At 40.4% G+C, this 23,811-nt stretch overlaps 1 protein-coding gene across 2 annotated transcripts in view; it reads left to right on the top strand.

The window, feature by feature from the left end:
* Positions 1 to 22,846, top strand: part of ndufa8.S (NADH:ubiquinone oxidoreductase subunit A8 S homeolog) — a 30,345-nt gene extending 7,499 nt beyond the window's left edge. The window contains exons 2-4 of one of the 2 annotated variants that reach the window (XM_018232885.2): positions 148 to 311; positions 2,240 to 2,405; positions 22,763 to 22,846. In XM_018232885.2, coding sequence (XP_018088374.1) covers positions 148 to 311; positions 2,240 to 2,405; positions 22,763 to 22,831 — 399 coding nt within the window. In that variant the 3' untranslated portion in view covers positions 22,832 to 22,846. Of the gene's footprint in view, positions 1 to 147; positions 312 to 2,239; positions 2,406 to 13,536; positions 13,733 to 22,762 lie in introns of those variants that run through there. The other variant, XM_018232884.2, reaches the window with a different exon arrangement.
* The last annotated feature ends 965 nt before the right edge of the window (positions 22,847 to 23,811 follow it).

Here is a 23,811-nt window from a genome sequence, read left to right as displayed (position 1 = left end):
AATGACAGTTGAATGCTGTGCTTGTCAGCAGCACAGGGCAGTGAACTGATGGTTCCTCCACCACTTTAATTACAGCATCAGATTGTTTTATAGTCTGTGTTTACCTCAGATACTTATTATTACATCTTTTCTCCCAAAACTGTACAGGTAAATGTAAGCTCCTCTGTTCTAAAAGCTGCTGCTCATCACTATGGCTCCCAGTGTGACAAGCCCAACAAGGAGTTCATGCTATGCCGCTGGGAAGAGAAGGACCCCAGGAAATGCCTAGAGGAAGGCAGAAAGGTGAACGAATGTGCTCTGGATTTTTTCAGGTAATTGCTTGCAACCCTGTGTCACATCCTATTTTGTAAAAGTTAGGACCAAGGGCGGGAACTAGGGTTAGGCAGAAGAGGCACCTGCCTAGGGTGCAATAAGAGGGGGGCCCCAGGCACATACCTGTAAAAGCTTCTTCTGCCTACCTCTAATCCCTGTTCACTGCCCTATGCTGTGCTCTCCTCTCCATCAGCCGCTCTCCCCTCATTTCCCTTGACTACCCCTCCGTTACTTTGCATGCATGTGCACACGACTTGCATTCAGACGCACTTGTGTGGGGGGGAAGTGGTCTGGCCGGGTTGGCTTGGCCCGACACTGGTTAGGACACTATCTCATTATTGGTAACATTGTTCGATTTTAGTTTCCCCCCCCCCCCACCCAGATATTTTATTGATCAGCCTGTATAAGGCATGCAGTATTTTACTTGCTTTGGCTGTAAAAATTGCTACACAGCAGCTTGAACTATAGTAGTGTTTCTGAAGCAAACAGACCAGTTTTACCAGTGCAGGGCAACAGTAAGTGATATTTTCATTACTTCAAAACACTTTAATTTTTTGGTGTTACTATTCCTTTAATAGGGCAGTTCATCTTTAAGTTAACCTTTAGTATGTTATAGTATGGCCAATAAGGAGCTTTTCTTTTTTTGAATAGTTTTTCAATTATTTGCCTTTTTCTTTTGACCCTTTCCAACATTCGTATGGGGGTCACTGACCCCATTTAAATATTAAATGCTATATAATGTTACAAATGTACTACTTTTTATTACTCCTCTTTCTATTCAGATCTCTCCTATTCATATTCCAGTCTCTTACTTGAATCAGTGTATGGTTGCTAGTGTAATTTGGACCCTAGCAACCAGACTTCTGAAACTGCAAAACTAAAGAGCTGCTGTATAAAAAGCTAAATAACTCAAAGACCACAAATAATAAAAAAATGCAACTAATTGCAAATTGTCTCAGAATATCATGCTCTACATTATACTACAGGTGAACAACCCCTTTAAGGCATACCCTTAAACTGGACACGCTGTCATGTCTAAAATGTAAAAATTATTCTTAATGTAAAATTTTACCAAGTCTTCTTTGGCTTAAAGCAATTGTTCAGTGTATAAATAAAAACAGGGTAAATAGATAGGTTGTGCAAAATAAAAAATATATTTCTAATATAGTTAGTTAGCCAATAATGTAATGTATAAAGGCTGGAGTGACTGGATGTGTAACATAACAGAACACTACTTCCTGCTTTGCAGCTCTCTAAATCTGGTTTAGTCAGTGACTTAAAGGGGGCCACATGGGACTTAACTATTTAGTGAGTTTGAAATTGATCCTCAGCATTCAGCTTAGATTCAAAAGCAATAGATATGACCCCCCGGTCACTGATTGGTTACTGCCTGTTAACCAATCAGTGGAAACCAAGAGAGTTGAAAAGTAGGAAGCAGTGTTCTGGCTATTATGTTAGATATCCAACCACTCCAGCCTTTATACATTACATTTTTGACTAACTAACTATATTAGAAATATATTTTTTATTTTGCACAACCTATCTATTTACCCTGTTTTTATTTATACACTGAACAATTCCTTTAAGCCAAAGAAGTCTTGGTAGAATTTTACTCTGTAAAGGCAGGAGTTCCGAGGTGGAAAAAAACTAAATAAAATAGAAAAGGATGTATTTGAATCTTGGAGAAAGCCAAAGGATGTGTTTTTACCATAGGAGCTCAGTTAGTCATAAATGTATGTCTCCTCCTACATAGAATTGGCCCCCATTCTATCTGACCAATCACATTTCAGAATTCCATAGTGTATGCAATGGGGGTCTGTTGTTTTTGTTAAATATAATATTACTATGTGCTTTCTCGGTCTATTGAAACAGCCTAATATTTTTTGGGGAAACCGTTATATACCTCTTTATTTTGTGTGCTTTGCAGGAAAATAAAAACTCATTGTGCAGAACCTTTTACTGAATACTGGACTTGCATTGACTATTCCAATCTGCTAGAACTCCGCCGCTGTCGCAAGCAGCAGGCAGCCTTTGACAACTGTGTCCTTGACAAGCTGGGATGGGTGAGACCCGAACTGGGAGATTTGTCTAAGGTAGGACAATATATACATGTATAAATATGATGTATGTAATATAGTAATGCTATATATATTTTTTTATTTTCAATTTTTCAAATAAAGTCACTTAAAGAGTAACCATACAATAAAGAATCGTACTTTGAACAATATGCATACTGTAGCATGTACAATTAAATAAAAGCAAAACACAAAAGCAAAAAAAAATTAATTAAATAATATTAATCATTACAGTTTAACCGTTTTCAACATGCATTTCCTAAATCTCTTTAGATGATTAATGCTATATTCTTAAGGCTACATATTTTCCAATGTACAGGTATGGTATCCGTTTTCCAAAAACTCATTATCCAGAAAGCTCTGAATTATGGGATGGCCATCTCCCATAGACACAATTTTAATCGAATAATTCAAATTTTAATAAGTGATTTCCTTTTTCGCTCTAATAATACAGTAGCTTGTACTTGATCCCAACTAAGATATAATTAATCCTTATTGAAGGCAATATAATCCTATTGTGTTTATATCATGTTTAAATGATTTTTTGGTTGACTTAAAGTATGAAGATACAAATTATGGAAGGATCCCTTATCCGGAAAACTCCAAATCCCGAGCACTCTGGATAACAGATCCCATACCTGTATTAGAAACTTTTTCTCAAGATGTTTACAAATATTTTTCATTGTTGATTTCAATTTGTTAAAACTTAAAAACAAAACCCATAAGTTACCTTAAATATGTATAATAAAATACACTCTTTTATTAAACCCTAAACCATTAAGTTTGTATCTTCATTGATCACACAGTGATCAATAGTGGCAAATATTCCGAAATGTAGTATAAAAATATGCAAAGCAGGAAGTAGTGTTCTGGCTATTATGTTAGACATCCATTCACTCCAGCCTTTATACATTATATTTTTGGCTCAGAAACATTTTTTATTTTGCACAGCCTATCTATTTACCCAGTTTTTATTTTTACACTGAACTGTTCCTTTAAACAATATAGTCCCATATGCATATTTTCAGGTTGTTGGTGAACAATTTTGATTAGCTTGGGGACCTTACATTTCACTACCAAACCACTGCTGTCTTTTATCTGTAGTAGGCATTGTGCCATGTAGGCTTTATTTGGCTGTTCATTAACATTCAGTAACTGAAGGATCTTTATAAATGGAAAACATAAGCATTGTTTAAATGAGAACAAAACCTAAAGAAGTAGGCTAAAAATGTTGTACATAATGTTCTGGGTTTCTGTACCAGCCCGAGGCAACCACAACCCTTTGGCAGGGAAGATCTATGTCTCCAAAGATTCCCCAGTTGCTCCCCATCTTCTTTTCTGCTGATTCGCTTCATATGCTCTGTGTTGCTGTCACTTACTGAGCTTAGGGGCCAACTCACAATATACAGTACACATTGAATATAAATGTCACAATAAAAGGCAGAAAAGTAATTAATACAAATAATTCTTACATGGCACCAGAGAAACCAGTGCAACTGGCATCAGAATTTAATAATCTGTCCTATAGCATCAGCTTATTACAGACAAGTAATAATTTCCATTGATCCCTAAACTTAGCTTCTCAACAGCTGCTCAGAGCCCACTGAGCATGTGAGTGTCGCAGACACTTTCCAAGAATGAAGTCCTGGATCATTGTTGCTATTGACTTTAGGCTGGTGCAGTAAGGTCATTATATAATATATGTCATTTTTAGCCATATTCATTTTTAGAGTTTAGTTCTACTTTAAACCATTTCAGAAAAGTCTCTCCTTGCACATGGATTTCTCCTCAGGCTTAAGCGAAGCCACTTTGGTTTGGTACTATCTGTGTTTACTGCCACAAAGCCTCTGTACAATTACAATCATTCAAATGTGCATGGAGATAAAGTGTTTGTGGGAGGAGCCACATTACTGGATAGTCACCTGATACTTGTTTGGACATATTCTTTCTACAGGTAGTGTTGCCACCTGGCCGGTATTTTACCGGCCTAGCCAGTAAAACACCAGTATAGGCCGGGGTCGGTATTACAAATTTACCGGCAATGTAGCTGCCGGTAAATTTGTAATACATCAAACAAATGCCCGTGGCCTGTACCCAGCCCAGTAAAAACTTACCTTTTTGCTGCTGGCTTGAGTCCAAACGCGCGATGTGGCCCCGCCCCCTTTGACGGTACAACTGGCCCAGCCAATCACGCGCCATGGATCCACCCCCTTAATTGTCGCAACCCGCCCCTTTGCAGCCAGGGCCCGCCCTTTTATTCCCGCCCCCTCCACCAGCCGGTAGAGAGTTTTTTAAAAGGTGGCAATGGCAACCCTATCTACAGGAGATGAAGATTATTTATTCTCTAGTGTACTCTATGAGATCTTCCTTTCACTGCACACAGGAGGTGGATTTCAGCCAATACTCGTTTTATGACTGAAATCCACTTCTTTTGCATAGTGACAGGGTGACCTTATTCATTCACTCATGGGACAGAGACACTTACTTTTTTTTCCTATGCTGGTGATGAAAACACTTTGACTACTGTTATCCTTAGTGTCTTTTTGCATATTGGATTATGTTTCTGTGCCAATATGTTGCTTTCTGGCAAGAATTATACAGAAAACAGCTTAGCCATACACCAGATCAATGGCATCAAACAATATTTAGATATTTAGTTGTGAATGGGCTGTTCGTTGCTAAAGCAACAACTGTGTTATGAGGCACCTACAAAAGATATAGATAATGCTAAATTTAGCACTTAACAAATAGTTAACACTAAAGGGGAACTATCACAAAAATGAAAATGTAATATACACTGCATCATACTGAAATAAGAAACTTTCTAAACACAAACAATCAAAAATTCTGTACCGTTTCTGAAATAATCAAGTTTATCTTAATATTCTTCTCTCAGTATCGGTTTTTCTTCATTCTCTCTTCATGCAGCATTTGGATGCCAAATATTCATTAACGGTTACCTCCAATATGTCTTTTAGGGTGGCTCCCTTTGCCTAGAAGATGTACTTGAGCTCACTCTATTAAAATCACCAGACATCATGTCTCTCTACATGCAGAATTTGTGCAAAAGGCAGTTATTTTGTTAGATTTTGTTTGTACTGGAATAAGTTATTTGAGTGAGCTCTAATTCATCTGCTAGGAAAGGAAAACCCCCCTATAAGATATTGGATCTAACTGTCAATGAATATCTTGAGTTTCTTATTTCAGTATGATGAAGCTTATATTATATTTTCATTTTTACTATAGTTCCCCTTTAAAGGACCAGTAGCACTTTAGCATTTAAATATATCATAATGTTAGGGCGAAAGATTGCCAGCGCAGAGGAGAAGGAAAGGCTAAAATTAAGTAAGCTTTATCAGACAGGTCTATATAAATACACTGCTCTGAGTCCTCTGTCAAAAGAAACACAGCATTTATTTCTATTGTGTACACATGGGCTTCTGTATCAGACTTCCTGTTTTCAGCTTAAACCTCCAGGACTAGGGCTGAGCATGCTCGGTTTGCTCCTCCCGCCCTTTTACCCCCCCCCCCCTCCCTGCTGTAATCTAATCCCAGAGCAATGATTGAGCAGGGAGAGACTCAAGCAGCAAGTGATGCCACACCAAGCTAATATGGCAGCTGCTATCCTAAACAAACAGAGCTTCTAGAGCTGTTTACTCAGGTATGGTAAAACATTCTGCAGAATAATTGTAGTGTTATAGCTTGCATTGTTGTGGATAATCTATTGGCAATACACTGCTTTGGTAGCTTTCCTTCCCCTTTAACTAGTCCTATATTACCTTTTTACTTTCTAAGTCTGTAGTGCATTTAAAATCAAGTCCCCAGCAAACAATGTGGCTAAGCAGTAAGACCATGTTGCACTTAACCAAACAAGAGAAAAACAAGTCCCTCCTTGATTCAACCCAAGTGAATAATAATCCAATTGGAAACATGTCAGTAAAAAGAAAAAAAAATATGGTATGCCTATAAAGATTAAAATGACCCTAACCCGTAAAATCCTGCTGCAGGGTGAATGGGGGCTCTGTCTCTCAATATATAGAATGCAGTTAAAGCAATATATAATCTATAACAACACAAATTGACACAAGTGCCCATAGTAAGTATTGTATAGCCCCTGGTTTGCTGATTTACAGGAGTATACAGCGGGGAGACGTGATGGGCGAATCTGATCCATTTTGCTTCACCAAACATTCAGGAAACTGCAAAAATTAGCCAAAATGTATTGCAGTTTATGGGCGACAATTTTTTTTTGTTGATTCGTACAAATGTATTTATCGCACAACATTTTTTTCACCCATATGGGCTTCATTTTCGCAGCCAAACTGTGAAAATATTTGTGTGATTCCTTGGATAATGAGAAACCTTTTTATAGGCCATCAATTAGGACTAAACCAGCTGATATTCATTTGCACTGATAGGGGCAGGATTGCTTTCTAAATACTATGAATTGATAGCTATGAATAATTATACAACCTCTATAATGCTTATATTACAAGTTGATCCAGGGACTGGTCTGAATTTTTCCCCTTTGAGGCAAATTGGAGAGACTTCAAATGGGTTGTTTTTTTTGCCTTTCTCTTGATCAACTAGCAGCCAGGTGATATATAGACTTAAATGGTTGAACTTGATAAACGTGTGTCTTTTTTCAACCTAACTTACTATGTTGCTATGCAGTGGTGTTGACCAGCTGCTAGAAACACACTTGTGCCAACACTCATGCTACTCAGCCGCACTGTTTGCTGAGGGACTTTATTTTAAATGCACTAAAGATTTAACATGCTAATTCGCAGTGTTGGACTCGAGTTAAATGAGGGGCCTTGATGTGGCGCATGTGCTTATATATTTTGGTGTGGTATGTACTAACACCTCACTAACAGTGGCCCAAATGGTCGTAGGTTCTGCTTTATGGTTTGCTCTCCTCATGTCCAACCACTGCTCTTCCCTGTCGCCGCAAATTAATGAGCAGCCGAGCAGAGGGAAAGGGAGGTTGGGAGCAAAGAGGAGGGAGTGCATGTTCAGTTTGCTAACTTGGTGGCTCTGCTTAGTTAAACCATTGCAGTAAATGCTAATCCCTTGGTATCTTTTTCCCATAGTCACCCATGGTCAGCATTCACCCATGGGTTAATTACCCCCTGCAGGCCAGCGGACAGGACCTCCCCCTACAATTTAAAAGTTCCACCTGTTCCTCCCTTCCCTCGTCTATTTTGTCCTGTTCGGGCCAGGGATAGGATGTTAGTTCAGTGGAGAACGTGGAATCTTAGGATGGAAAGTGAGGGCCTTGAAAGCTCCCCTTTTGGGGTTAGCAGGGGCTTACTTACATGCCCGTGTCTCTCCTCCCGTTCTGCGGGTCAGGGGGATGCGGAAGGAGCGTGGCTATGGCAGCAGCTTGGAGGTTGTCTGATCCTCCCGCAGCGCGGGTTAGGAGAAGTCCGGAGCCCTCAGGAGAGGAAACACGCCAGGGATGCGGTTCAACCGTCTGGTTGCTGCGAGTGTGTCGGAAGTGACGTCACGGCGGAAGTGTTCGAGTGGCCATTTTGGAAAAGGGCAAAATGGCGTTTCTGCAGGAGTTAGTGAGGAAGGACGCTGGAAAGGGTTTTTTGGCGCCAAAACCAAGCGTTTTTACCTGGAACGAGCATGGGTTATACAGGTATGGCTATTATCCATAATGGAAGGTAGATTATTCAGAGGGCGGCCTCCGTTATTTAAAGAGGTATACACTTCCTGTTAGTGCCATTTTGCCATCATTTTGACTGAGCATTTAGGCACGCAGAGCAGGTATGTGTTGCAGATCAGCTAAGTTCCTTTCTTGTATTATTAAGTGAAAGTGCTGATTATTTGTTTACTCTCTTGACTAGTTACCAATGGAACCTGGTATGACGGGGAAAGCCTCTCATCCTAAAGGGAAAAGGTGATGTATAAGTCAGAGAGACTTTGGCATAGGTAAGGCTCAGATTCTAACAATTTGTTGTTTATATGCAGCCTTCCTGCCACAGATGCAAAAAAGGACAAGTCTCCGGAGAAGACAGCTTCAGCAGAAAAACAACAAGAACCTGGAACTTCGTTGTCACAGGAGAACCAGTTGTTTGCAGATTCCCTAGCTTCTGTAATAAAACAGGTGGTGATAAAGGGATTCCAAGAAGTGTCAAGCTCCAGAAAGAGACAAAGGCATCATCATAGACGAGGAGAATTTTTGTCGGATGTGTCAGAGGAAGAACTATCGGCTGATTCGGACATCCTGTCTCAGGCAGGGTCAGAGGAAGGGGAAATTGAATCAGAGGAAGAATCAACGTTTGATTTAACGATTATTGACCCATTGATTAAGGCAGTTAGGCAGACTTTGACATTCCCTACGGAAGCTACAAAGTTGTCGACTGCAGATAGACTTTTTCCCTCTTCAAAGAAAAGATCAGTATATTTTCCAGTGCATTCGTCGATTAAAGAGATAATTACAACAGAATGGAAAAAGACGGAAAAAAGGGCTCAAACTGCAGGGAAATTCAATAAGAAGTACCCCTTTGATGAACAAGATTCTAAGGCCTGGGAGTCTCCGCCTAAAGTGGATGCAGCTGTGGTTAGGCTTGCAAAGAAGACTACACTTCCAGTGGATGATGCAGCGGTCTTTAGAGAGCCGATGGAGAAGAAGATGGAGTTTAATCTAAGAAAAGCCTTTGGGGCTGCCGGAGCAGCCTGTAAACCGGCGGTGGCACTGACATCGCTGTCAAGGGCATTAAAAGTATGGTTGTCGGATCTTGGAGAAGCAATATCATCTAATGTCAAAAGGCCGAAGTTGTTGGAAATGTTGTCCGATTGCAGAATGGCAACAGAATTCATATCGGAAGCATCACTAGACATGGTGCATTTCTCAGCAAGATCAATGGCATTATCAGTAGCAGCCAGAAGAGCTCTGTGGCTAAAATCCTGGGCAGCGGATACAGCTTCAAAAGCTAATTTATGCCAGTTGCCTTTTGAGGGAGAGATGCTGTTTGGGGAGAAACTTGATGCGATTATAAAGAAGGTGTCAGGAGGCAAGAGTGTGTTTCTTCCGCAGGAAAATCAGCCCAAGAAAGCACGTTTTGTCTCAAACTATGGCAAAGCTAAAGACAAGTCTTTCAAAACTTCCAGACAGTATAAGCCTGGCAGAGAGTATTCCAGGCAAACGTCTTGGCGATCAGGACGTCCAAGTTACAGAGGGGCAGCTAAGAGATCTGGGTTTTTCTCTTCTACCCCATCAACTTCCAGCCAACAATGAAGGTGGCAAGGCCCAGACCATGGTGGGTGGCAGGTTGGCCGATTTCTCTCATGTCTGGGCAACAACGATTCAAGATGTTTGGGTACAAGGGGTAATCGAATCAGGGTTCCTCCTGGAATTCAAGGTAGTACCCAAAAGAGACTTTTTCATAGAGTCGAAGATCAAAGGAACAGATTCAAACAGAAGAGTAACTCAAGATTATTTGAGTCAGTTATTCATGTCAGGAGCAATAGAAACAGTTATGCCTCAAGAAAGACACACCGGTTTTTATTCAAAACTATTTCTGATAAAGAAGGCATCAGGTGCAATGAGGCCGGTGCTAGATATGAGGAATCTAAACAAGTTCCTGCAAGCAAGAAAGTTCAAAATGGAATCATTAACATCCATAATGCAAGTAGTCTCAAGTGGAGACTGGCTGACAAGCATAGATCTAAAGGATGCTTATTTTCACGTGCCTATCGCTCAAGTGCACAGAAAATATCTGAGATTTGCAATAGAAGACACACATGTGCAGTTCAGATGCCTGCCGTTTAGTCTAGCCCAGTCTCCGAGAGTGTTCACAAAAGTATTGGTCACACTCATCGCCGAGTTAAGGAAGGAAGGTGTGGCAGTATACCATTATCTCGACGACATTCTGGTAGTGGCAAACTCGAGGGCAGAGGCCGAGGTGCAAACTTCCAGAGTAAAGGAGTTTTTGCAGATCCATGGTTGGGTAATAAACCAGGAAAAAAGCAACTTTATTCCCACTCAGACCCTACAGTATTTAGGGGCTTTATTTCAAACAGATCGAGATCTGGTCAGTCTACCACTAGACAGACAAAAGAAAGTGGTCGAATTGATAAAAGACTTCAGGAAAAGGAAAACAGTTGCTGTTCACGATTGCCTGAAGGTGCTGGGAGCTATGTCAGCAACGATAGAAATAGTGAGATGGGCGAAGTGGCATTTAATGCCCTTGCAGTTCTTTCTTCTAAGGAAGGTAAATCAGCCCCATCTACATTTACAAAGAAGACTGGTGGTGCCACAGGAGGTCAAGAAGACTCTAACTTGGTGGTGCAGGTACGAGAATCTGGCGAGAGGAGTTCCTCTAGAAGAACCAGACTGGGTGGTAATAACCACCGATGCTTCAAGTGTGGGATGGAGAGCCTACATGGAAGAGAGAGTTGTACAGGGCACATGGATAGGAGAAAATGTGCCATCAAATATTTTGGAGCTCAGAGCAATAAGAGAAGCTCTTATTCATTTTTCTCACCTGTTGAAAGACAAGCAGGTAAAGATAATGACGGACAACACAACGGCGATTGCCTATATAATGAAGCAAGGTGGCACCAGAAGCGGGGCTCTGCTGAAAGAAGTAGAACCACTGTTTCAGTGGTCAGAAAATTGGCTAAGGGGGTTAACTGCAATACATCTTCCAGGGAGAGAGAATTGGAAAGCAGATTTCCTCAGTCGAGCAGTGTTAGACCCAGGAGAGTGGAGTGTACACGAGAACATCTTCGAGAAGTTGGTGAAGAAGTGGGGTCATCCATGGATAGATGTAATAGCATCCCTACAGAACACGAAATGTCAGCGGTTTTTTGCAAGGTTCCCCTGCAAGGAGGCAGAGGCAGTGGACGGCTTAAAGCTGGCCATAGACGCAAAGATCCGATCGTACGAATCAACGTACGATCGGACTTTCCCATCTCCCGACCCTCCACTAACCATTCAGACCAAAGTCTTTACCATTCCGATCAAATAAGAACAGATCACCCAATGTTCTGCCCCTGACAGCAATCGTACGATACTTATGTCTGACAACACTAGTGACAGTCTCCCACTGAAAATCGTACGATCGGCAATACACGCAGAGATATTGTCGGCAGGCGACAGAAATTTTCTAACCTGTCCGATCGACCAAACGACCGATCTCCGACGGACGAAAAATGTCGGGACTCTCCACACATGGTCTGAAAATCGTACGAATCCACGATTCGTACAATCGGATCTTTGCGTCTATGGCCAGCTTAAGACAGAGTTGGTCAGAAGGCCTAATTTATGTGTTTCCTCCATGTCCATTAGTATGGAGAGTGTTGAAGAAGATAAAGAAAGACGAGGCAGAAGCCATTGCAATTATCCCTTTCTGGCCCAGGAGGCCATGGTTTCCCCTGCTTCAGAGACTGGCCATAGAAGAGCCGATGCAGATTCAGAACTTCCCAGGCTGGCTGTCACAGAATTCCATTCAGTTTCAGGGACACAATCATCTGTGTCTGATGGCTTGGCGGTTGAGAGGGAGACATTGAAAGGGTTGCTGCTGAAGGATGAAGTCATAAACTTATTATTGAAATCAAGAAAGAGAAGCACCTCCCAGCAATACTATAGAGTGTGGGAAAAGTTTGTGGATTTTGTTTCAAAAAAGGAGGAGAATCCGTTGTCACCATCACCTGCAGTGGTGGTAGAATTTCTGTTTTCAGGATATGAGATGAAATTGCAGTGCAGTACATTGAGAGGTCAAGTGTTGGCAATTTCAGCAATGACTGGTAAGAATTGGGCAGAAGAATCGCTGGTAAGAAGATTCTTTAACGCCCTTGTGAGAGTTAGACCAATGAAAAGAAATTCTTCCACCAGGGGATCTGCCTTTAGTCTTAAAGGTCTTGACAGAGGCTCCGTTTGAGCCTTTGGAGGAAGCGTCAGCGTGGAATATGACATTGAAAGTGATTCTCCTAGTGGCCGTAACATCAGCCTGTAGAGTTGGAGAAATAGCAGCTCTGGCGGCTTCTGAGCCGAATACAGTTATTTTTGAAGACAGAGTTGTGTTGAGACCCGCATTTGGATTCCTGCCGAAAGTCATATCTAAATTCCATATGGATTTGGTCATCTTGCCTGCATTTTTCCCTGTTCCTACATCTACAGAGGAAGAAATTTGGCATACTTTGGATTTAGTGAGAGCCATAAAAATATACTTGGAAAGAACAAAGGAATGGAGAAAATCAGAACATTTGTTCATAATTCCGAATGGATACAGGAAGGGTCAAGCTCCTACGAAGAGAACAATTAGCTCCTGGATTGTAGCGGCCATTGCTAAGGCATATAATGTGGCAGGAAGGAGTGTCCCAAAAGGGTTGAAGGCTCACTCTACCAGGGCGTTGGCGAGTTCCTGGGCGGCACAAGCCAGAGAGTCGCCAGAAAGCATCTGCAAGTCGGCAAGATGGTCATCTTTAAATACATTTGTTAAACATTACAAGCTGGATGTTTTGTCCTCCCAAGAAGCTAAATTTGGGAGGAAAGTTTTACAGTCTGTAGTGTATTCTACTGATTAAAAGTTCTGTTAAATATATTTTGTGTCCCGCCCTCTGTTTTAAGCTTGGGGATTTCCCATGGGTGAATGCTGACCATGGGTGACTATGGGAAAACAGGAAATTGTTTATACATACCGTAATTTCTGTTTCCTGGTCACTTCCATGGCAGCATTCACCGGGGAGTTTCCCACCCGATATAGGGGACAGCTTTAGTACGAAGACGAGGGAAGGGAGGAACAGGTGGAACTTTTAAATTGTAGGGGGAGGTACTGTCCGCTGGCCTGCAGGGGGTAATTAACCCATGGGTGAATGCTGCCATGGTAGTGACCAGGAAACAGAAATTACGGTATGTATAAACAATTTCCTGTTTTTTACATTATGGTCTGCCTTGAGTTGCACACGACTGGTTAGAATTCTATTCGAGTTTTTGGGTCGGTAAAATTAGTCCAAGTCTTAGATATTCAATTTTTTAATTAAAGTATCCCCCAGTCGAATTAAGAGTATATTCAAATTTAAAGGAGTTTAAAAAAAACTCACGTGAATTTGAAATTAGACCTTTGATAAATGTCATTGACATTCAAGTGTTCCAAAACGGTAACTAATCCATCTGTCTTGTTCATCTCATTAGGTCACTAAAGTGAATACAGACAGACCTTTACCAGATAATATCTATCACTCAAGACCAAGGCCTGAGCCAAACCTTTCAATTGAAGCAGAGCTAAAACCATCAAAACATGGCAGCAAGATCTTCTTCTGGACCTGGTAGAATGCAAAGAGATTTTGTCATTATACTATGTATAATGCAAATAAATTATTAAAACCTATGTGTTGTTTGTTAATTACGGCCAATGTTGTAGTTCAACATGACAGGAAGTAAACAAGCAGTCGTCACACCTGTTTAAATAGAGGCAGACATAACACTAACATGGAATGTAAACTGTCATTACATATTTTATGGAAGAGATGTGTCGGCATGGGGGCCCAGGTTAGACATTACATTAATTAGGGGTTGCCTAACAAATTGGCATTGCAATTTCAGCTATATTTTGAAAAACAGAAACTACTACAGGTTATGGACCTTTTATCCAGAATGTTTGGGTTTTTCCGGATAATGGATCTTTCCATAATTTGGATCTTCATACCTTCACTCATATAATCATATAAACAACAAATAAACCCACTAAGCTGGTTCTGCTTCCAATAAGGATTAATTATATCTTCGTTTGGATCAAGTACAGGTATTGGACCCCTTGTCCGACGTCCCATTATCTGGCACGCTTCAAAAACCGGTACTCTGGGGCACCCGCTCCAAAATCTGGAATTGGGTATCTCAAAAAAAAAAAAAAAAAGATACGGCAACCTGCTGCAAAATCTGGACATCCGATCCTTTAATTAGTAAAGCAATCACATATTCAGCAACTCTTTCACAGGCAAACAAACATAAATCATTACCGGACTTCAAACTCCTCTTGCTGCTTGCGGCATTCTCTTAGTTCTGGTTAGGGTTGCCACCTCACCCCTTTAAAATCGAACACATGGAATCCACAGCCTGCATGGCTAATCAGCAATTCATTTAGATGCATGCTGCAAACTGAACTGATTTATGTGAAGCCATGCATCTAAATGAATTGCTATTTAACCATGCAGGCTGTGGATTCCATATGTGTGCAGTTTTAAAGGGGTGAGGTGGCAACCCTAGTTCCGGTTCCCCTCTAACCCTTCTTGCTCATGACATTGTGGGAGGTGAGAGCCTCCTGCTCGCTTGTAATTAGCTATGAAATTTATTGTTCACTTTCATCTCGGTCTCTGCCCCCCTGTGCTAATAATTGGTGTTTCACCAGCTTTAAATAATGCTGTAATAGCTGTGAACCGAGCCATTCATTCCTTTAGCTGTAAATTATATAGGAAGCCAATAATTAACATGAACCCCCAAGCTGCATTTAAACAAACTGGTAGATAGTGCTCTGAATTACGTAAAAACCCTTTATCCGGAATGGCCCGGGTCCCAAGCATTCCGGATAATATATCCTATACCTGTACAAGGTACTGTTTTATTATGGAGTCTGGGAGACAGCCTTTCCGTAATTTGGAGCCGGGTAACGGATCCCATACCTGCATTTGAAAATGTTTTCTAAAGGTAAGCTAAAAGGAAAATTTAGAATTCATGTTCATATCATGTTCTGATTGTAAGTATTTAACACATTTGTCGTTTAATTAACGTTTATATGGAATCAAATAACACATATTACTACTTATATGTATAAATACATAGAAAAAATAAATAATTTTTCAAAATTTGGATTATTTGGATGAAATGGTACACAACCTTTCCATAATTTGGAGCTTTCTGGATAACAGGTTAACTGATCCTATACCTAATAGTTTTTCCAATAACCGATATCCAGTTAGGTCCATAAATATTTGGACAGAGACAACTTTTTTCTAATTTTGGTTCTGTACATTACCACAATGAATTTTAAATGAAACAACTCAGATGCAGTTGAACGGCAGACTTTCAGCTTTATTTTGGTGGGTTGAACAAAAAGATTGCATAGAAATGTGAGGAACTAAAGCCTTTTATTTTTAACACAAACACTTCATTTCAGGGGCTCAAAAGTAATTGGACAAATTAAATAACTGAAAATAAAATGTTCATTTCTAATACTAAACCCTTTGCTGCCAATGACAGCCTGAACTCATGGACATCACCAGATTCTGGGTTTCCTCCTTTTTAATGCTCTGCCAGGCCTTTACTGCAGCGGCTTTCAGCTGCTGTTTGTTTGTGGGCCTTTCTGTCCTAAGTTTAGTCTTCAACAAATGAAATGCATGCACAATTGGGTTCAGATCAGGTGACTGACTTGGCCATTCAATGATATTCCATTTCTTTGCTATAATAAACTCCTGGGTTGCTTTGGCTGTATGTTTTGGGTCATTGTTCATCTATATTCTGAAACGCCTCCCAATCAATTCGACTGGATTTGAGCAGACAGTGTCTCTGAACACCTCAGAATTCATTCGGCTGCTTCTGTCCTGTGTCACATCATGGATAAACACTAGTGTCCCAGTGCCACTGGTTGCCATGCACGCCCAAGCCATCACACTGCCTCCACCATGTTTTATAGATGATGTGGTATGCCTTGGATCATGAGCTGTTCCACACCTTCTACATACTTTTTTTTTGCCATCATTCTGGTAGAGGATGGTCTTGGTTTCATCTGTCCAAAGATTGTTTTTCCAGAACTGTGCTGGATTTTTTGTCTAGCCTTTCTATTCCTGATGCTTTCACCTTGCAGTGCACTTCTGTATTTACTTTCATGCAGTCTTCTCTTTATGGTAGACTTGGATATCGATACATCTACCTCATGGAGAGTGTTGTTCACTTGTTTGGCTGTTGTGAAGGAGTTTCTCTTCACCAAGGAAATGATTCTGCGATCATCCACCACTGTCTTCTGTGGACGTCCAGGTCTTTTTGCATTGCTGAGTTCACCAGTGCTTTCTTTCTTTCTCGGGATGTACCAAACTGTAGATTTTGCCACCCCTAATATTGTAGAAATTTCTCGGAAGGGTTCTTTCTGTTTTTTCTGCAGCTTAAGGATGGTTTGTTTCACCTGCATGGAGAGCTCCTTTGACCGCATGTTGTCTGTTCACAGCAAAATCTTCCATATACAAACACCCCCCTCAAATCAACTGCAGGGCTTTTATCTGCTTCATTGATAGTGACATAACGAAGGAATTGCCCACACCTGCCCATGAAATAGCCTTTGAGTCAATTGTCCTATTTCTTTTGAGCCCCTGAAATGAAGTGATTGTGTTAAAAAAGGCTTTAGCTCTTTTTTTTTCAGATTTCCAGATCTCGGCCACAGCTGCTACAAAGTGAAAGTGAATGCTACAGGGCAATGTGCTTAAAGGGCTAATAATCGTACAGGTATGGGACCAGTGGAGTAACTAGAGTGGGCCAGGCCCCCCTGCCCACTTCCCATCCCTCTCCAACCACGACCCAACACAACTCCAATCACTCCTGCCCGACTTGCGTTCACCTTCTTTGGTAAGAGAGAGCGGCGGCTGGGGAGGAGGGAGTTTTTTTATTACCTATAGAAGAAGCAAACCCCACAGGCTGGGCCCCCTTGCTACTGTGTGGTCTGCTTCCTCTCTAGTTACGCCACTGTATGGGACTAACACTTGGCCCTACTTTATGTTTCTCTATACCTTACCCAGTGTCCCATTGCCTGTAACGTGGTCTATTACAAGCTGATAAGAAGGAAAGGAAAACTTTACCCCCAAAACTAGTACTAAAGCAACAGATATTATTTTTAAGTAAATCTTGCCCTTTTACATCTCTTGCCTTGAACCACCATTTCATGATGGTCTGTGTGCTGCCTCAGAGATCACTTAACCAGAAATACTACAACTCTAACTTTAACAGAAAGAAGTGTGGAAGCAAAAGACAGAACTCTGTCTGTTAATTGGCTCATGTAACCCCAGGGGGGGACGGCCCTTAATTTTTAAAATGGCAATTTTCTATTTAGGATTACCCAATGGCACATACTACTAAAAAAGTATATTATTATGAAAATGGTTATTTTTATGAAGCAGGGTTTTAGGAGCTGTTTTATGCAATATATTTTTAAAGAGACCTACATCGTTTGGGGGTTATAGTTTTTCTTTAAAATTAAGGTGGATTAACTTTCTTTTTCTATAACTTTCATTACCTCAAATTAACCAATGTAATTAAGATGAATTGCAAATGAAATTGTAGATTGTAAAAACATAATAAAAAGCAGGACTTTTTAGGCAGAGAATTAATGACCATTATACTAGAAAACATCCTAAGGACAGAGAATTATTGTCAGGCAGTCTAGGAGCTGCAATTAGAGAAGGATTGGTCTGAGTTGGTGTTCCTATTCCTTGAGACCAACCTCATGCATCAATAGGTCTGCTGACAACCCCACCAGTTGAAACATCTGGCTTGTACAGAGTAAGTACTTTCAGATGCCGTTTGCAGAAAATTCCCAGGGAAAACATGTTGTCATCATATAAAAGATGATGTCATTTTAATTAGCTTGATAAATTCAGCAAGTGTTTAATCTAAACAGATATGTTTAAAAAGACCACAGACAGAGGGCAACAAGGATCAGGTTACACGACAAGGCTACTCAGTATAACCCAGCATAGCAGTCACTGTTCATTCTTGTGTTGTGAGTTGTATTAAAGGAGGCCTGTGCCCAAAATCGAGATTTTTGCACAATGAAAGAAAATTTAATTCTGTGCAACTTTCCAATATGCATTCATTGGTAGGCTATTTCATTTAGGGCATCCTCATCTGTAAAGACCATACATCTCCGCACAAATAAATTCTTGTATGTGACCTATGATAGAGTCCTGCACTGGGTCGGGCTTCTTGGAATAACTGCAAACTGTTTGCGTTTCGGGAAGAAAATCCCTGATTCCTTGACCATGCAAGAAGTCCACAGGTAACCTGCCTGGGTGCTCAGCAGGTGCAGACTTAAGTTTTTGCAGGCAATTTTTTTTGTACCCTTCCTGTGGACTACAATGATGTCACTTCTGGGTTCTTAGGACCCCGGTTGTAGGCTAAGTTTAACTGTATAGGGTCATGAAACTCCTTGGTGAGTGACTTATAATATCCTTATATTGTACAATAGGGGGTACAGTCCCAGGATTAACTGTGTTAAAAGTTTATTTTAGTAACTTTCTATTTTCTCACTTCCTATGAAAGCATCCTACTCTTTAGTTTAAAGGGTCCTTGTGATTTTATGGATCTGGGCCTGGAAATCCACTTTCCAGCATGCTGTCATCGGGGGGGGGAACTAAAGGAAATAAGCCATTTTGAATAGCAAGGAACAGTAAGGGCTGAGTGGACTGAGAAAGCGGACCTGGAAGTCCTCCCTGCTGTTTGGAGCAAGCTACCTCTAGGGAAGAACCAAAGGGAGTAATACAAATTGAATAACTGGGACAAGTAAGGAATACAATAGAATATAAAAAAAGTTTTGGCATTCTCACCCCGAGGTTATTTTGTTTTTTTTTAATAAACATTATTAAATACAGTCACTCAATACAGGGACTGGTAAGGATTTTTTAAGGGGTGTATGATGTAGAGAGTGATATTCTGAGTCCATTTGGTTTTTTATTATTTGTTGTTCTTGAGTTATTTAGATTTTATTCAGCAGCTCTCCATTTTCCAGTTTTAAATATCTGGTTGCTAAGGTCCACATTACCCTAGCAACCATGCTTTGGAATATTAATAGGAGATGGCCTTAATCAAAAGATAAATAATGAAAAGGATCAATAACAATAAATGTGTAGCCTTACAGAACATTTGATTTTTATATGGGGTCAGTGACCCCCATTTGCAAACTGGAAAGAATCAGAAGAAGGCGAGGAATTCAAGAATTATAAAAAAGAAAAATGAAGGCCAGTTGAAAAGTTTCTTAGAATTAGCCATTTTACATAATAATATTAGACATAATAAAAAACTTAAAGGTGAACCAACCCTTTTATTTTTATTTTACTCTTTTAAAGAAGGAGTGATTTTGTAGTGGCAGCAGTAAAGAAACCAAGTTTGAAATCTCTTTAACTGCACACTCCGGCTGCCCTTCCCATATAATCTCAGGAAAATCAAGATTAAGGTAAATCAAATGCTGGAGATAATTTGATTTCAATCCGCAATTTTTTTTATAGATAAACAATAAAAAAAAATGTAACCAGACCCTATGTATTCAACTCCATAAATAAGGAAATACATTTAGTTGTTTACATTTTTGGGCAATAAGGCTGCTGGCCACAATCTTTAGTATTTACTATACAGTTTTCCGTAACCGAATGTTCTAATTTAACATTTGGACTCTCCACTCATCGGAAATGAAGCATTATTAAAATTGTGAATGGAATATGTTAGCTGAGCAAGAACTTCTTACATTTGCAAGTAACTTGACCACCTAACAGCCAAATCATTAAAGGAACAGTAACACCAAAAATCAAAATGTATCAAAGTAATTAAAATATAATGTACTGGTGTCCTGCTCTAGTAAAACTGTTGTGTTTGCTTCAGAAAGACTACTATAGTTTATATAAACACAATGCTGTGTAGCCATGGGGGCAGCCATTAAAAGGAGAAAAGGCACAGGATACACAGCTGATAACAGATAAAACACCATTGTATTCTACAATGCATACATTCTACAGGGCATCTATTATGTGACCTGTGCCTTTTCTCTAGCTTGAATGACTGTTGGCATGTTACAAAGCAGCTTGTTTATATAAACTATTGTAAAGTTTGTAAATCAAACACAGTATATTATATTTTAATTACTTTGATACACTTTAATTTTTTTTGGTATTACTGTTCCTTTAAGCGGATGGTTTTGCTAACCCACCAAAGACTTTTATACTTTTAGGATTTATAGAATGGCTTATTGTCAGCAATTTTCAATTGGTCTTCACTTTTTATTTTTAGCTAACAGCAATCGACCATTCCACCTCCTGTTGGTTGTTTTCTAAACTGTGCAGGACAGCCAGCACCTATCAGGACCTTGACTCTAGGATAGCAGCCAATAAGCAGCTAGGGGGACCTGACAGAGAACTGTAGTCCATCTTTCACCTCATAAGGTGGTCATCGATGCAGAGACATTATTGTTTTGTTATGGTATGTGTAGGGCAGGAGACAAGCTCAGTGAAATCAGCAAAAGACTCAGATATCAGTTAGCTTGTCGTCGGCCAGTTCGGAAAATTTTGATTGGGCGCCTTCAATTTTAAAGGCTCCCAAACATCAGCCACTGTTACTGCTGAGTCGTCAGATATAAGTAGATTTCTATTGTTTCTACCTGTATATCTGATTCAGCTGTAAAGGTGGCCATACAATTAAAATTACAATTACAACCGACCATTGGCCGTACAAAAGATCTTTGGTCCACTCTACTAACATTAAGAGCTGAATTATCAGATATGCACGTAAAAACATAAACATAAAACAAGAATTATTTAGCTATATATGGTGATAAAGTATTAACGTTAAAATGTTTGCCCACCTTTCAGAATTTTCAGTTCTGCACGATAGATGATATGACCGATATCCAAGGCTTTTTACCAATATCGTTGTCGTCTCCCACCACACATGCATGGATTATCGTTAGGGATGCACCGAATCCAGGATTCGGTTCGGGATTCGGCCAGGATTCGGCCTTTTTCAGCAGGATTCGGATTCGGCCGAATCCTTCTGCCCGGCCGAACCGAATCCGAATCCTAATTTGCATATGCAAATTAGGGGCGGGGAGGGAAATTGCGTGACTTTTTGTCACAAAACAAGGCAGTAAAAAATATTTTCCCCTTTCAACCCCTAATTTGCATATGCAAATTAGGGTTCGGATTCGGTTCGGTATTCGGCCGAATCTTTCACGAAGGATTCGGGGGTTCGGCCGAATCCAAAATAGTGGATTCGGTGCATCCCTAATTATCGTACAAAAGATCTTTCATATAATAATATTGGTGCGTGTATTATCACCTTAAATGTCTGTATTGAAAAGGAATGATCTTTCCTGCCACCAATGGTAATCACAAAGCACCTGAAAAAGCCTTTAAAGGCCTTGTGTGCTATTACCTTTACTGTGCGTCTGTTCAAGTAAATCAGTATAAATTTATTATACTCGAGATTTATTATACCCCAAGGATGGAAAAAGTCTGAATCCGAAAATCTCAGTCCTGCAGAGGTTGTTTATAAGTCAATGGGAGAGGTCCCTATCCTATTGGGAAGTTTGTGTGGTCTGCGCTGGAATTAGTATGAAAATCTGACTATTTCGGGCAAAAATCTGAAAAATTCAGACTTTTGGGGACAAAGTCTGAAAAAAGTGAGAGATTTGTGAAAAAAATCTGAAAATTAGTTTTTATCAAGTTTTTACCCGATCCAATTAAATCGTGCTTTTTTAATAATAAGGTCCAATCATGGATTCTAGTTTGGTCAGACTTTTTTAATTTAACTTTTTTAATTGAAATACTCAGAATAATTTGGATTTTGATAAATAAGGCCCTAAAAGTATGGAAACACTTGACTGGACAAGTCATTGGGAGAGCATAGGGAGGTCATTAACTCACTGTACTAAATCTCTATCTCCCTCTTAATGTCTGGCTTGGGAGTGGTCTCAGGGCTCGTGGCAGCCACAGATGAAGTTAAGTGGAGGAAATTGGGGTCATCACCTGTTAAATGCTCCATACAGGAAGCGCGTTTAGACACAGGAAAGAAATACAATAGACAGTTAAAAGTTTAAAGAGAAATTAGAGGAGGATTCATTGTTCACATAGATGCATGTAATAAATATCTGGCAGGTCTGCGGATCAGATTAGCGAGAAAGAAAGGCATTATACATTCCTGGGAAGTCTGTATTTATTAGATGTGTTTCTACTATGCATGAAATATCTATCCGGTTATATACACAGCTTAACAATATTACTAAGCATCGTACCAATGCTGCTAATATACTGTACATATTTATTGTCATTAGATTCTCAGGTGCTTAAACTTCATCAACATGATTTTTTATTATCCACAACCCAGATATCATTTGCCGCTAGTATTACTAAATCCCAGGACCGGAACTAGGGGTAGGCAGACATGCCTAGGGTGCAAAGCTCTGCCGCCTACCACCCTTTCTCCCTGACTGTCTATTCTCTCTCCCCGTCTATTAACGCTTGATTCGCCCAGCCGGCTCCGTAACCAACCAGGTTGCCTAGGGTGCCTGTGTACTCTATAATAGAGGTTCAGGGGTTTGTACATTACTGCTTCTCTGATACTGTCAAAAATCTTTCTTAGTCAAGCAGATGTTAACAGATTTTTTTTTTTTTTGCAGTACTGCAGTGCACTTACAAATCTCCACAAAGTGATCCCTTTAGCATTCCAACTCACATCCTATGTGTAAGGTAAGGTATCTGTAAAATAAGGTATTTGTAAACTATCTGCAGATAGAATTCTCCTTTATAAGCCTTTATATTCTTATTCCTGGTCAGATAAAAGTCTGAGTATAAATAGTTATCGATGCTTCACCGGTTTAGCCACAAATATATGATAGGCAGGGTCAGACTAGGGCCGCGCACCCTCAGGCCCCCAGTCTCCAGCAGTGGTACTTTTCTTTCTGCTAACAGCCACAACCAGGGGCCAGAAGTGAGGTTGGGGCAGCAGCAATAGTGGGTCTGGTCTAGCGGGCCCACTTTGTTTTTTCCCATTGTCCTGCCAGGGCGGTCCGACCCTGGATATGGGTATTAAACAGTCTGTAAGTAGACCCATGGGTTAGTTCTATTGAAATCATGGCAGAAAGCACTTTGTGTTCAGTATGACTCACAAGGGGGTGGTATGAGATTGTATCATGTTCCTTTTAGGGGGGTACTTGTATAGTGAGGAAACATAAGTATAAGGTAGTGCTGAGATAAACCAGATTTATATTTGGTATTGTGACTAATGTGGTTTTTCAAAAGTGGCTGACAAGAACCCGTGAAAAGGTTGTGTGGACATGAACATAAATAAAGATAATGGAAAAGTCATAGCAATTTCAGCAGCCTTGACTATTCTTTGCTCAAAGTATTGCTTGCCTATCATTACAATAGTTAATCTTTCCACATATTAGGGGCCATTTACTACCTTGGGGTGCAGGAGCACACACCTTAGTGTTCACTTACAGGGCTAAATTTCCTTCCTTGTCGCCCCTAGGCCACACCCCTATGCCGCGCAGTCCTAATGCCCCTGGCCCACACAGTCCTAAAGCCCACACTACCCCCTTCCCTCGAGCGCATGTGCGTATGCCCCGGATCACCTGGGAGCTGCGCGTCCCCAGTGTTCCACAGAAAGCGGCTGGGCGGCATGCCACCCTCATATTTTGCCGCCCTCGCCACAAATCCGGGCCTG

This window comes from Xenopus laevis, chromosome 8S (assembly GCF_017654675.1).
Source record: "Xenopus laevis strain J_2021 chromosome 8S, Xenopus_laevis_v10.1, whole genome shotgun sequence".
Taxonomy (NCBI): Eukaryota; Metazoa; Chordata; class Amphibia; order Anura; family Pipidae; genus Xenopus; species Xenopus laevis.
This window is presented reverse-complemented; position numbering and strand designations above follow the sequence as displayed.